At 42.9% G+C, this 14952-nt stretch overlaps 1 protein-coding gene across 2 annotated transcripts in view; it reads right to left on the reverse strand.

Annotated features, from left to right (window-relative positions):
* Positions 1 to 2048: 2048 nt before the first annotated feature.
* DOK5 (docking protein 5) overlaps positions 2049 to 14952 on the reverse strand; it is a 126012-nt gene continuing 113108 nt past the window's right edge. For both annotated transcript variants that reach the window (XM_033094239.1, XM_033094241.1), the window contains exons 7-8: positions 10350 to 10470; positions 2049 to 2556 (exon numbers count right to left, since the gene is read on the reverse strand). In XM_033094239.1, the coding sequence (XP_032950130.1) occupies positions 2492 to 2556; positions 10350 to 10470 (186 nt within the window). In that variant the 3' untranslated portion in view covers positions 2049 to 2491. The remainder of the gene's footprint in view (positions 2557 to 10349; positions 10471 to 14952) is intronic.

Consider the following 14952-nt stretch of genomic DNA (forward strand, 5'->3'; position numbering starts at 1 on the left):
GTCAACACGTTTCTTTTTTCATTCTTTTTTTTTTAATTAAATTTATTGGGATGACAATGGTGAATAAAAGTACATCGGTCTCCAGTGTACAATTCTGTATTACATCATCTATAAATCCCATTGTGTGCTCACCACCCAGAGTCAGTTCTTCTTCCATCACCATATATTTGGCCCCCTTTTCCCTCTTTTACCACCCTCCTCCCCACATACCCTCTGAATACGTTTCCTTTTTAAAGAGTCCTAAAAGAGGTTCTGACTTGGAGTTAAGTCCACTCAGCAACATTTCTTTACACGTTCATTAGCTTTAAACTTGCTTCAGCAATCTTGACTTCATTAAAATTATAATTATTTCTTTAATTCCATTTCCTTTATCAAGTTTTTCCACTTAATCCCCCATGTGGGCTGCCCAAGCACTGGGACCCAGGAGAACCTCTGATGAGAGGTTTTAGAAGAGAAAGAAAATAAGAGCCGAGCCAGAGAGAATCAGGAAAATAAACAGCTGAGAGAATGATCAAATGTGTGTGGCGGACCAAATTTTTAAGACAAATAGGAATGCACCTGGGAGAAATTTGATGAGCTAAAATGGTGTGGACACAGACAGAGCACAAATGCATTCCAGTATAGCATCACCATTAAATCACTTATGTATCCCTAACCCACTCACTATTTAATTCTTAGCTAAATTTAACCCTTCTTCCCTCAATATTTCTCCAGCTCTGAGAAAATCACATCCTAATCAGCGGTCAGTCTACTTGGAAATCCCAATTAAAACTCAGATCCAGTGGGATTTTATCAGGGCCTTTGGGTTTCATCGGTCAATCTCTACTTGGGGAAATTATGCACTTTTTGGAAGAGGATGAATGAAAATAAACCTTTCTATGGCCCTTTCTTGGGGCTTTAGTTAAATTTATTTTTTCCCTAAAAAACACAAGATAGTATTTTCTAGTGAAAAGAATCATTTTGGAAGGGCCTAGCCCCATGCCTGGCACTGAGAAACTATACCATCTGTGCTAATTTACCTCCCCCAGAAAGAATTCTAGCCCAAGGACAGGGGTTTATGTGTCTATCCATTCATTCACCACTTATTTTTAAAGCATAAGCTATGTGTCAGGCACAGTTCTAGGGCTTGGGAAATAGGACTGCCAGATTTAGCCAAGAAAAATATAGACCATCCTGTCAAATTTGAATCTAAGATCTACAATGAACATTTTTAAGAAGTATAATTATGTCCATGCAACATACATATATTAAAAAATTATTCATTGTGTATTTAAAATTTAAATTTCACCAGATGTCCTGTATTTTACCTGGCAACACTACTGGAAATAGAGTGGTGATCACGACAGACATCATACCTGCTCTCTCCTACAGCTTTGTAGCAACTCCAGCCTCAGCAGCTCACAAGACTGAATTTCCACCTGGAAGTTCCCTGTGGGAAAGCCTGGGGGAACAGAGTGACCGTCTTCTGAGACGTACGTTACCACTGGGGGCCCATTTAGCAGCTGCCATACTCCTCTGCATTTAAGGTTCTTGGTGACAGGGCTGGTGTCTTTTTATCTCTCTATCCCTGGGCTCTAGCTAGCATAGTACCCGGGACTAGCAGATACTCAGTATAGACCAGTTTAATGAATGAGAGGGCAATTGTGGTTGGACTTATAGGAAACTCAATGCCAAACCATGCTCGTGGCCCATAAGGAAAATATTCACAAATCTTCAGAAATACTGAAAATACAGAGTAAACCATATTGCCAGCACCCAAAGACCATACGCATGGGTAAAGAACGATCTTTTGTCTTAAAACATTTTATGAAGGTATTTCAAACATAATAAAGGCTTTAAAAAAAAAAGGGTAGGGATGAGATTGTGTGAGAAACTGTGACCCTGTAAAGAATAATAAAGGGTCCTTTGAAAAGTTGGTTCTTAACAGAATAGTTACGAGTGAGTTAAGCCCAGATTTAACTAACTGGCAATACAATAAAACACGATTTCTAATAGTTAACCAGGACCATAATATTAATAACTGAGGAATACGGTATAAACAAATAACAAATAATTAAGAACCATTTTATTGTCAATACTGACTGTCATACAATTAAAACACTCAGAAGGGAAATCACAAGAATCCACAAAGGACAGATTCTGAGAAGTTCAAGGGACATGGTATCTACAATAGAAAATCATTTTGTGGCATTGACTCCTTTCTCTCCAGCTGTAAAAGGGCGAACCAAAAAATCAATGTATATAGAGCAGGTTTCAATTACGCTAAGATTTTCTTTTTCTTTCTTTTTTTTTTTTTTGTAAAGAACGGAAAGAAAAGAAAGGAAAAAAGAAACACAGGTATTGTATTGCAGTTTCCCAACGACCACACAATTAGCCAGGACTTTTAGCTTCTTTTCTTCATCCTTCTCTCGCTGCCATCCTGTGACCTCCTGATGGACCTGTGGCTGACACATCACAAGCGTGTCACACGACCATTCTTGGCAGTTTACTGTCAGTACTCAGAGCGGTAGGCGGGAAAAGTCTCTGTTCGATGGAGCTTCAGCGGGCTGGTGACATCTTTTCCAAAAGAATTGTAAAACAGCAGTTATATGTCAAGAAAGCCCACCATCAAATTAGCTAGTAACACGTTTCTATATAACAGAAATAAGATATGACCCAGGATTTTTCCCAGAGGCCACTCACAGTGATATGCAAATAAGAGTCTGGAGAGATGGCGCGATTAACATATTATTTGCATGTGGCCTTTGCACTGAGCTATAATCAGACCACCAGCAGTTATTTTCCTCCTTAATTTTTCATCTTCATCAGCTCCTCTACCTAGGGTATTTAGGAAAAATGGGATGGAATCTTAGGACTGTGAAAACTTTCAGCTAGGACACTCTGAAAACCTGACCCGAAATAAGACAATTTTATACTTCTACCTAAGAAATCTTGCTGTCAAGGAGGACTCCTTAAAATCCATTTAGCCTTTATTACTTCAGGTTTAGGTTCCAAACTGAGAAAGTGAAGAAGTCAGGAAGGCAACACACAAGACCACTGTTCGCCCCCTCTGTGACACAGTAGGACAGGAGCTGGGCAAGCTCTCTCTGTAAAGGGCCAGATACTAAATGTTTTCCATTTTGCAGACCCTGTGGTCTCATTGCAATTCTGCTGCCTGTAGCACAAAAGCAACCACAGTTACTACACATCCAATGTAAAGGGCCAGATACTAAATGTTTTCCATTTTGCAGACCCTGTGGTCTCATTGCAATTCTGCTGCCTGTAGCACAAAAGCAACCACAGTTACTACACATCCAATGGGCGTGGACGTTCCAATACAACTTTGCTCACAAAAACACAGCAGGCTAGAATAGGCCACACACAGGCCACAGTTTCCAGTCCCTGTAGAGAGAGCTCGTGATTTTATACAAACAAGAGGTTTGACTGCCATCTGCTGGCTGAGGGTTACCCGGAGCTGAGAAATGTACACTGTTGGCCTGTGAAGAGCTCTCAGAACTGAGAATGACAAAACCTGCGGGAGTACAGCACCCCCGGAACCAGACCGGCCAACCCGGCATCATTCAGAGAGAGACCGGACCACACTTAAGTGGAACATGCTTGCCCCACTGAAGCACATTCAAAACCATGCTGATTTTAAACACCGAACCAAGCAAAAAGGTTGATGGTGGCTTGTGGCCTTAAGTTTGTGCTCTGCACGATGACAAACCACCCTGACCTCCACCTGACCTGTCTGAGCCCATCTGACCTTCCAACCAGAAGCGTAAATTTTCAGCCATTTTCCACTTCAACAAAATGGGGAGACAACATTTGTTTTGCTCTCCTCATGATACTGTTGAGGATGAAAGAAAGCACAAAGGATGTCCCGAACTGTGAAGTCCCACGTAAATTACTGAGGTCATAACACCAAAACAAAAACAAAAATCACAGATTCAGATATTTGCATGCCTTAAATCTAAATATATCTCCAGTTGTCTAGTCACTGGCACACAGCAGCAGTGATTATTAGAGAAATCTTGAATGTTAAAATATCTTAAATCACTAGAAATCATTTCTTGCAGCCTTTCAGCCATGTTGAACACGAATCCTAGTCTCTTTGCAACACACACACGTACACATGCCATAACATAGAGAAATTGTATTAATGTATTAACTACAGGTAAACATCCAGGTATATCTTTTAGTTAACATTTCCCACAGGAAGCAGACAGCGTGTAAACAGTATTAATGCAAAATCCAAATCTTTGGTCAAATGCAACACCCTTGGTGGTCCCATCAACTGGAGACTCTGAGTTTGCAAGAAAAGTGACTGATAGCAGGCACTTGGGGTCAAGCCGAAATGAAGACACCTGCAGCTTCTATCATGATGGCTAATCGAATCTCTCCAGCTGGGTTTGAATGCAGTGTTTAGCTTAAAGCCAGGAAACGGACTGAGAGAATTTCTTCCATTTTTGAAGTTCACAGAAAGGTTACAAGCTGGCAGTGGCCTATAGCCTCATCTGGCCCCAGACCTGTTCACTGGTCTGCACAGGTCATCACAGGTTTGGACTAGCTTGTCACTATTTAAATAACTGTAGGCTTCCCATAAAGGTGCTAATTGCCCTGTGAAACGGAAGGTAACCCTGGCCTATATCCTGCTCCAGTGACCACCTAGAGGTGGCTGCAGAATGCCCTTTGCAAATGAAGTCTGTGATTCACCAGGGACCCACCACGCCCATACCTGTCCTGTTTCACTCTGCATGCCCCCCTGGCCCCTACAGACACGTGAATTTGAGACACTGGTTTATTTGTCATCTTTTCACAGTTGCTCAGATCTTTATCTATTACTTCTCTCTTAGCTGCTGTACATACAATGTATGTGACTGTGTTCGAATTAATATTGAACAACCAACGTTAAGTTCTCCAAAGTCGCCACTTGCTCCAAGAATCTATCATCTTTAAAACACATAAGTAAACCATGTGGGCTGGACGTTCCCTGGAGGCGTTCTCTCCACAGCAGGGTGCGTGCCTGTGGTGGTGTTTCCTCCCACAGACAAGACATCTGATAGAAGACAGAAGCCGCCCTGGATTAGGAGTCAGAACACTGCAGTTCCAAAGCCAGTCCCTCACCCACTAGCTGTGTGATGGTGAGCGAGTACTTGACCTCCAAGTGCCTCAGTTTCTGCCGTCATTGAAATGGAGAAGACAGTCCCTCTTGCCAACTCACACTGTTGCCAGGAGAACCAAACAGCATCACGCTATCGCCCCACGCCCCTTATGCACCAGCCACACTGCCTCCTTTCTCTTCTTTCACCCCCCCCCCACCACTCATCGTTTCTGTCTCAGGGTCTTCGCACTTGCTAATGTCTCTATGGAGATTGATTTTCCCTCACTCTCAGGACAGCGGCCTCTTCTCAGACTTCAGGTCTTGGCATAAAAGCCACAGCCTCTTGTGACCACCCCAACTAAAGAAGTCCTTTGGTCATCATTCTCCCTAAACCAACAACTCGGCCTCACTGTTCTCTAGTACAAACACTCTCTTTTCAATTTGACTTGTACCACGTTCGCTTAATTATTGACTGTGGCTCTTCTTTCAACTTTAAGTTCTGGGACAGGAGAGACATGTGTCCAGCAGTGTATCTCGTCACTGGCACATCACTTGGCACAAAGTAGATGCTCAGTAAACATTTACCGACGAATGAACGAGTGCATGGATACATGGAGAGACACAAACCTCAACTGCTTACTAGCTAGGTGACCTTGGATATATTACTAGCCCTTCAAGTTCTCAGCTCCTTCACTGCAAATGAGAATGACATGCTCTCAGGTGGCTGTTTTAAGGACTAAATGAGATCGTGTATGTTAAGTACCTGGTGCAGAGTCTGCACACAGTAGGGCTTCAGAAAAGGGTAGCTTTTATAAGGAGTATGTCTTATCTCACTGAGTACGTCTTATCTCCCTAGTAAGGAACCAACCTGGCACGTCGATAGTGATAAAGTTACTGCTTATTTATATAAAAAGGAAAAGAAGAGGTTTCATGTTCAATAAATGGGTAGGTATCTGGGTTAAACAGATTATTTACTGCATCCAGAGCCTTGAAAATATTGACTGGCATTCTGAGTCTCGAAAAGGAGAATTAACATGCAGCATTTTCCCCAAACGGATTGGACCCATAGTACTTTTGGGGTGATAGCTACTACGGTTAGGACGACACAGAACACCGACGGGAAAAGAGGACTCGGTGCTTATTTCATGCAGTGCGCTCCTAAAGGAATCATGAGACAGTGCTCAAGATATACTTGTTGAATGCTTCCCCTTCATAAATGTCTTCCAGCTTTCAGGATAAATCTCCTTCTGCATATGCCTGACCATTAATTCTGCATATGCCTAACCGTAAAAGAGAATTGCTCTATGAAAACTCGAGAATGGGATGGGAGACACAGTGAAGGTGGATTAAATATGCCTCGGTATATGTGGCATGCCTCAGAACCAGCCCCTTTTCCCCGCCAAAAAGAGTAATAAGAAAATGACAACTCCAAAACCAACCACCAGGTGGTGCTCTGGGACTAAATTTGGGGAGGCAATGAAAAATTTTCTCAACCCAGTTAGATAAATTCCTTCATAAGGATATGTGTGATTTCCAAGATTAACCTCCAGATCTTTACGGTTAGTCATCCTGAAATACATCAAGGTAGGTGAATCAGCCAGAGAGACGACAACTCATACATACCAGCAAAACAAGAAGAAATGTTGTGCCATGAAGCTTTATCATGTGGCACACACGGGGTCATGATGTCATGAATTTTTCCCAATTTCAGTTTTTTCCCCCGAGATAGGGGAAGGAAAGGAGAAACAATAGATCAATTTATTCCAGTTATTTGGCATGTATATGACCACCCCGAAAAGCAAGATAATTCTAGGAAGTCTGTGAACAACATTTTTATAAGGTAACAAATTACTGGTAAATTGTGTCCCATCCGTCACACGGACCACATATTGGCACTGTATCTCAAGGAACATTGGCTCAGACAAAAAAGCAATCCACAAGAAGAAATAAATGTGGAGAAATCTACACAGAATGTGCAAGTAAGGAAACATCTCAGCAAACACTCATACGACATTATCAAAATGAAATACATTTACATAAATTCCTACACAGGTAACAAAAGTACATGAGAGCAAATAATTGGATGAAATAATGGGTACAAAGCACCAAAAGAATTTGAAGTAATTTCAAGGCCATTTTTCAATCCAAGATAACACGATATTTCGTGGCGTATTAGTATGCAGCCCAAACAGGAAAAATGAAAGAATTCTTAATAAAAAATTTATGTTCAATGAAGATCATGGTATGTAGAAAAAAGCCAACAATAAAAGCTTTAATTATCATCTCTCAAGCCAGGACATGGTCATCTTCAAAGCCCTATAATTGTCTATCACAAAGCCTGATAAGCTGTCATCTCTGCAGGAATTCTGAGGCGTCTTTTCTTGTGCGCACCACCATTTATTTCATTAGAAATGAAACCATCACTTTCTTCAAAATACTCTTTTGTAAGTAATACTATTGTGTTCATTTGAAAAATCTATCCCGATAAACTTGAACCTGATTTTCCAGGAATACCTTGTGACTTCTGAGTGATGGATTATAAGGATAATAAATAATACACCTAAATGTAGAGGGGTTAAACCTAAGTGTAATGTGGAGGGGTGGTTTGGTTTATGGCTTGCTATTTTTGATAAAAATGACAAGAACTTCTCAAAGAACACAAATTTTTTGGTTGGCTGTGACGTCGTGTGTCACTCTGCTCCAAGTGTCACCATCACTCCTGTTATTTTGGAATGTCATGGATTACTAGTCTTGAAGGATCATCCCAGACCTGTCAGCTATCTATGGACTTCCAACCAGAATATGGGCTTTCTGCTTGCAGGTAAATATGCAGGTTTTGCTGTTGCTAAAAAACAAAACAAAACAAAAACAAAACAAAAAAATCTGTATCTGTATGGCTAGAAAATAGTTGTTTTCTTCATAGTATCCAGATGTAAACCTTGTCAGGGTAAGTCTCAGATACCCTAGGGGCAGACAAACAGTTTGCTAATAGCATCTAACATACGTGCTTTCAACATAAGATTTAAAAAAATAATTTATTATACAATCAGGGCTCTGATGAGACCCCCTTCGCCTTAAATTATTCTGATGAATGTATACTTATTTTGGTTCAGGATATAGTTTAGTCAAGGATTGTAAGATGCGTGTGTCCTCCATGTGACATTTTCTGTCCTAATTGTCCTGAAGATTTTAAAGCTCCGGGGTCTTCGATAATAAATTCTGAAACTGCAACTTATCTATGTGCTGAGGACTTCCTCCCTCTCGGGGCATCTTTGCAAATATGGTATCCTAGGGAAATACAGGGATTTGCCAGTGTTGGTGCAAGTGGACTATTCTCAAATTACCACTCTGTCCCTCGGGGAATTAAGGTACAATTTATCAATTTCTTCTCTGTGATGCCTACACTACTGTAGTTCTCAACTTTCTTTTGCATTCCAGATACACAGAATCTACCTCCTTTTGAAAAGGTTCTCTTGGTATGTGTAGAAAGTGAAGTTATAAAGCAATTCAATAACTTGATGTGAGTGCAAATTCATATGCTGCAATAATTATTATTTATCTTACTGTATGTTAGGAAAACATGTGGCCAGTTTTTACAACAATTTAAAGGTAGTGAAATTAAATGTGCATTCCTTTTAAGAAAATAAATGTATTTAAATTGAATAATGTAAGTGGTATGGATATGACAAAAACTGTGATGATATAATTCAAATATTGCAAACAGTTCAGAAGACGATATGGAACAAATGGCATTTGTGACAACCTGATGTCACCCAACTTTCTCCCTGTCTCTGTGGATTTGTCTCAGACTGTAAACGTATCTATCAATTATTCAGCAATGCAGTCACTCAGGGTATATTTTTTGAGCATCTACAATGTGCCATGCTCTCTGCTAGCCAACAGAGACTAAAGTCATAAAGAATAGAATGTACGTGTCTTCAGGGCCCTCTTAACATTACATATTCATTCAACAAGTATTCAGGGAATGGTCACTCCAAGCCTGGCACAGGAAGGTAACCTGATGAGGATAAAAAAAAACAAAAACACCACTCTCCTGCCCGCCTTGGCATTATTGCTTCTTGGAGGAGCTAGTCATAAGTCAAGTGGCCTTGCAATTAAACACGAAATGAACTCTGTGATGAGGGCTATAGAAGAGAGTGCCCTCATCTGCACCTTCTGACTACCCATCATCAGAGACGCCCACGCTAGTTCTAACACAGTCCGGGAGACAGTGGAGGTGAGACCTGGAGCTGAGAAAGGGTTAACTAGGAGAGGAGGAAAACCAGGGCACTGCAGGGAGAAAGAACAGGAAAAGCTCTCTGAGGGAGAAATCAGCAGCAGGAAAGGCTAAACGGAAGGCTGGGTGACTAGGGCACAGAGAGCGGGCATTTGTGGCTGAGACAACGGTTTTCCATCGTCAGTCACTGATTCACTCAGCAAATGTGCACCTCGCAGGCATGCCAGTGCCATCTCAGGCGTGCTCTATCGAAGTTGTGGGGTCTTTCACCCTCTTGGTGAAGAGATCTTCAGCAAGGGTCCCCCACAGGCCGATGTATTTACAAATTATATATGCACAAGCTGCTCTTGTAGACTATAAAACGTTGTTTTAAAATGCTGCGTTTGAAAGGATAAGAAAGTGTTTACATAGACTTTCTCATTGTTTCTGTTGTCTACCCATGGGCCATTCTCTGCTTCGGAGACCACTTTTCTGGAGGACAAGTGTCTTCCAGAGTCTTTGCTACAGTCACAGCAGATCACCCCCACCTCCCCCCGCACCCCCACATCCAGGTCACCCTCGGCCAAGGTTCCTAAGCTTGAGAAATCATCTGGAGGCTTGACACAAGGATGGCTGCGCCCCACCCTCAGCCTTCCTGATTCCTACGTCTCTGGAGTGGCCCGAAAGTCTGCCCTTTTAGCAACTTCCCAAGCAGTGCCGATGCAGGGAGACATCAATCCACTAGACTATTTCTCTGAAGAGTGGACCCCAGACCTCTTGCCCAGATCCTGTGTAGGCGTTTGTTGAAAGTACAGTTTGTTCAACCACATCCTCGGCTCTTAAGGGGTAGAACCGTTGGGGTTGAGGGCCCAGGAATCTGCATTTGAAACAATTCCCCCCAGGACACTGTGATACAGTAAGGGTCTGGGGGGGTCACACCCTGATTCTGAGTGGGGCAGAAGGCGACTAGGCAGCCTGACTTCCGGAGCTGGGGCTCCTCCCTGGGCTGCCGGGCACTGGCCCACCCGCCTGCCCGCCGGGGGCACTTACCTTGCAGGCGGTAGAGCTGCCCGGTGCTGTGCTGCCGTGTGATGTGCTGCCAGTAGGCGCTGCGTGGCAGGGGCACCATGGCGCTCAGTGAGGCGGCCCGCTCACTCATCTTCATCTGGAGCTGTGTCAAGGGAAGAAAGGGCTGTGTCAGCCACCCCGGGGCTGGAAGAGGGCGGACGAACAGACGGACCGACGGACGGCACGGCCCAGCGGGCGGCTCTGCGAGTCGCCCGTTACTCAGGACCTAGTTAACTGCACAAAGGCAACTACACACCAGAGGAAGGCAGATTTACAGGAGCTACAAAGGAAACCTCTACCCGTTGTGTCGTTAAGAAACAGTGAATGGCAGACCACTGCGTCCAGAGGAATTCCATTTCAATTGCTTATATGACACCTGGTAGCACTAAATACCTCCCTACCCGGTTGGGCTGTGTGAACGTTCACAGCATGCCTGATTAGCCCCCGCCTAGCACACACGGTACCGGAAAAACGGAGGATGTCATTACTATTTACTATTCATTGTAACGCCCATTTAAAGATTCTTTGTTGTGGTGGTTGTGAAAACGCTCCACTCTACCTATCTCATCAGCATGGTAGTTCCTGGCATAATACCAGTACATTCACTCAATAAAGCCAAAATAATATGCGGGTCTTCATACCCTGGAGACCCCAAATCATTGCAGTTGATGATAGTGAACTTGAAAAAATTATAACCATTTCTTCCAAAGATAATTTAATTTATATGTGTTGCATTTACATGTGATGATTGAATTTTCGGTCCTTATCACAATAGCACAATTACCAAATTATGTCCCGAGAAGAATTACATAGCACTAGGTTTCACGGGGACCTTTTTTATTTTTCTCAGACCAAAAGGGCAAAAGGCTGAGAACAAAACTAGTAGAAAAGTTCTGTGTCTATTTCCCTATTTCTATAGACATGCAAGTCTCCAAGTTTGAGAGCAAACCAACAAAAGAAAACCTATTTACTACCAGTGACGTCTGGTGCCATTCAACCTCATTTACATGAATGCAAGAAAATAAAGGGAGGAAGAGAACTGAATTTTCAAGGTACTGAGTATTTGGTTTTCTTAACATACAGAGATTATATTTAATATAACAAAACGTTTAATATAAGGAGAACATTTGGGAACTAGCCATCACTTCAAATTGTTCACGACATGACTGTAAATATATGCCTACAGGCCGGCATGCTTTGACTGTATTTTTAGAAAGCTTATTTAGGAACAAGGATGCAATAACGCCCATGTCACGTTTCACAGAGAACATTACAAGGCCTGGCTCTCTCTCTCTCTTCCTCAGTCCTTTGAAAGAACATCTCATTTTACGAAAGGAGCATTCTAATTGTCTTTGGAGAAAAATGATGAAAAATGATTTCGTGCAAAGACACTTGAATTCTCTATGGGTGAGAAGGCTTAGGAAGTGATTGGGTGAAAAGTCTAAGACGCAAGTGTCCACCCTTATTTGTCTTCCCTGTTGCAAGTACCTCCGATGCTTGATACCAACTAGAGAAGAGGGAACGGAATGGGTGCTCCCACCTGCCACTGGAGGAAAGAGAAATTAACACTATTCTTGGAGGAGTTAAAACTGGGGAACCTGGGGCATCAGGAGAGGAGATTGTATTCTTCCTCCCCCGTTTTTTTTAAACCTTACACACTTTTATATAGTTTTGTTTTTCCTTTTACAATAAACAGTACCTTCACATTCAAAAGTAAAAGTGAAAATGACCCCAACCATCGAGTTTTTAAGTAGAGGTATTTCTGCTATCACGTGATAGAGACCTTCCAGAAAAACCTCTCATTCTGCAAAGTTGTTGGAAATATCGGATTATGGGACGATCACACAGAACATACGCCCATTTGTAACCAGAGTCATTGTTACTTTGGGAAATAGCTTGGAGGCTGGAAGTTGCACAGGGGTTATAAAAAAATGCAGAAAAACATTTGGTGGGAAATGCTGGCTTGAGAAGTCCAGGCTATAGAGATGAAGGAGGGGCTCTTCCCCCAAAAAGTGGGTGCTGGTGCCATGTAGCCCCACAAACAAGACCTGGGCAACAGCTGTACTGGCCGAGACACATCTCTGAAGGGGCTGGGGGATGCCTGCCATGTCTCCGCTCGTTTCTCATCTTCTCAAACTGGAGCTGCAAGAGGCTTCGTCTGTGCAGAAGTTTTTTGAGGGCTTTCCCCCTTCCTGCTAAAAGATACAATTCCACTCCTGTCTTAGAAAAAAAGTGTTTACGAACCAACACACTTCAATCTTACAATGAATCATTCTCCAGTTCAGTTTATCAAATGCCCCTGAGCCCAAGGTGAATATTGAAATGGTGTTACAGTGAAAACGTGTGCCATATCTGAGCCACACTCTTGTCCCCGTATTTCCATTAAATGCATATCCTGGAACCCTGTAAAGAACAGAAAAATTATCCCAAGTCATCCACTTTGTATCCTGCACATATCAGGGAAATGTAATAGAATCATGGAACATCAGAGTTGGAAGAACTATAGGAAGCATGTAGCTCAGTCACCTGAGTGAGCAAGACAGAAAATCAAGGTTCAAGTTCATGCAGCAAGGGACTGACAACATCCAGTCTCTCAGAACCTAGTGAGGGGCACCTATTTTGTTCTCCATGTTTAGTTAAGTTCAAGTTCAGTTAAATTCAAATTACATCTTAAAGCCCTGATTGCCATATTTTTTTTTGGGGGGGGACAATCTTTACATGTGCTGAGACACATTCTAAACCTTGATTTTTCCAGAGATGATGAATTGACAAGGGTTGGCCACCTGACCAATCAACGGGAAGTGTATTTTTTCAGCTGGTTATCACATACTTGTTGATTTTGATTTCAAAGCATAGTCTGTGTAACCTCAAGAAGCTTTTGTCCTGGTAGAGACAGAGCAGTAAGTCAATTATAAGACAGTACAGTACAAGCTAAGACAGAGGAAGTCTAGGTGCCCTGGGACAAAAGGAAAGGGGCCTCCAAATCGGAGTGGAGGGAGGGAAGAAGGGCGTTCACAGCCAGAGAGGACTCCCCAGAGGAACGCCCCACAGTCTGATCCCAAATGCTCCCCCTTGGTCCACTGAGTTCCAAGAGTTCTGTATCCTTCATAGATCCCCCAGATTACCTCTCGTCCCCAGGAAGGCTGCAGGATGTCTGAGGTCACACCAGCTGTCCTTAGTTGCCACTTCTAAATGTTGGACAACTCAGGTTACTGGATGTCCGCAGCATTCACAGATGCAGAGATGGTGTCACCCATGCACAGGGAAACATGAATGGGGTCCACAGAAGCACATTAGTGTATGAATTGCAGAAGTCAACATAAATATGCAGGGACAAGACTGGCAGAAGGGAAGGCGCTAAAAACCATCGAATTTTAGAACCAGAAGAGAATGTTGTTATCTGTTTCCCTCATTGATGTGTTCTCAGCTCTCACAACTGTGCCTGGTAAACAGAAGATGCTCAGTAAATATGTGTTGAATGGAAGAATGAACCCAGCCAACGGTGTAGGAGAGCTGGATCGAACCAGCTTGCAAAGACCAATTGTTACATGCTCAGGAATTTTGTGCGCTGGTTGTTAAATATAGCCATCATTAAATATTAAATTATATAAACTTACAGTTAACTTTTATATTTATACATACATGTATGTGTGTGTATGTGTATATATACATGTATATATACACAAAACTCTTCACTTCCTAATTATTTCACTATAATCTATGCTCCTGAGGTGGTTGCGCTGATTGTGGTCTGCATGTGCTTTTCCGCCTGCCACTGTCCCCTCCCGTCTCTACTGTCTCACACCCTGACATCCATCAGTCACATCCATCTGCCTGGCCTCTGTAGGCATACGAGTTTGCAATTCTTCCCCTAATCCAATTCTCCCACTTTGCAGAAAAGGAAAGTAAGGCAAAAAAATTCTCAATCAGCTGACCAAAAGTTAGGAGCTGAGTTTTAGGACTCCCCAAGACTGAAACAGAAACAGAAACATGTTGTCTACAAATCCTGTCTCAGTTCTCTCAGTCTACAGCCCTCTGATCTTCCGACCCCCCTCCCGTCTCATGTTGCACCGTGGCCCAAACCACACCCCTCAGTCCAGCTATTTCTAGCCACCTGTGGTGCCCACTCTCACACCTCTGTGCCATTGCAAATGCTGCTCCCTCAGCTGAGAGCTGTCCCCACTTGTCCCCTGGTTAATGCATACCTTCCCTTCAGGAGTAGGCTCAGGTATCACCTCCGTTGGACATTTCCTGACATCTCTTCTCCCTTAATGACATCAGGTGCTCCTACCGGCCATCTGTTCTTACTCTGATCATTGCATTGTTTTCTGAAAGCCACCAGACTAGCCTGCCTCCTACTGGAGACCATGAACTCCTGGAAAGGGGAGTTCATATCTTTTATCTCTGTATCCCCATCACCTGGCGAGGGCCTCCAGAGGCTTAACAAATAGAGAGAATGGATGGATGGGTGATGGATGATGGATGGATGATCAAATGAACCCAGCCTTTGTCCAGGTAGCAGGGGATACTTTTCAGAAAGAAATCCTCATCAACCCAGCAAATTAGAAGCCCTGTCAGCCCAAGG

The sequence above is a fragment of the Rhinolophus ferrumequinum genome, chromosome 23 (genome assembly GCF_004115265.2).
Source record: "Rhinolophus ferrumequinum isolate MPI-CBG mRhiFer1 chromosome 23, mRhiFer1_v1.p, whole genome shotgun sequence".
Lineage (NCBI taxonomy): Eukaryota > Metazoa > Chordata > Mammalia > Chiroptera > Rhinolophidae > Rhinolophus > Rhinolophus ferrumequinum.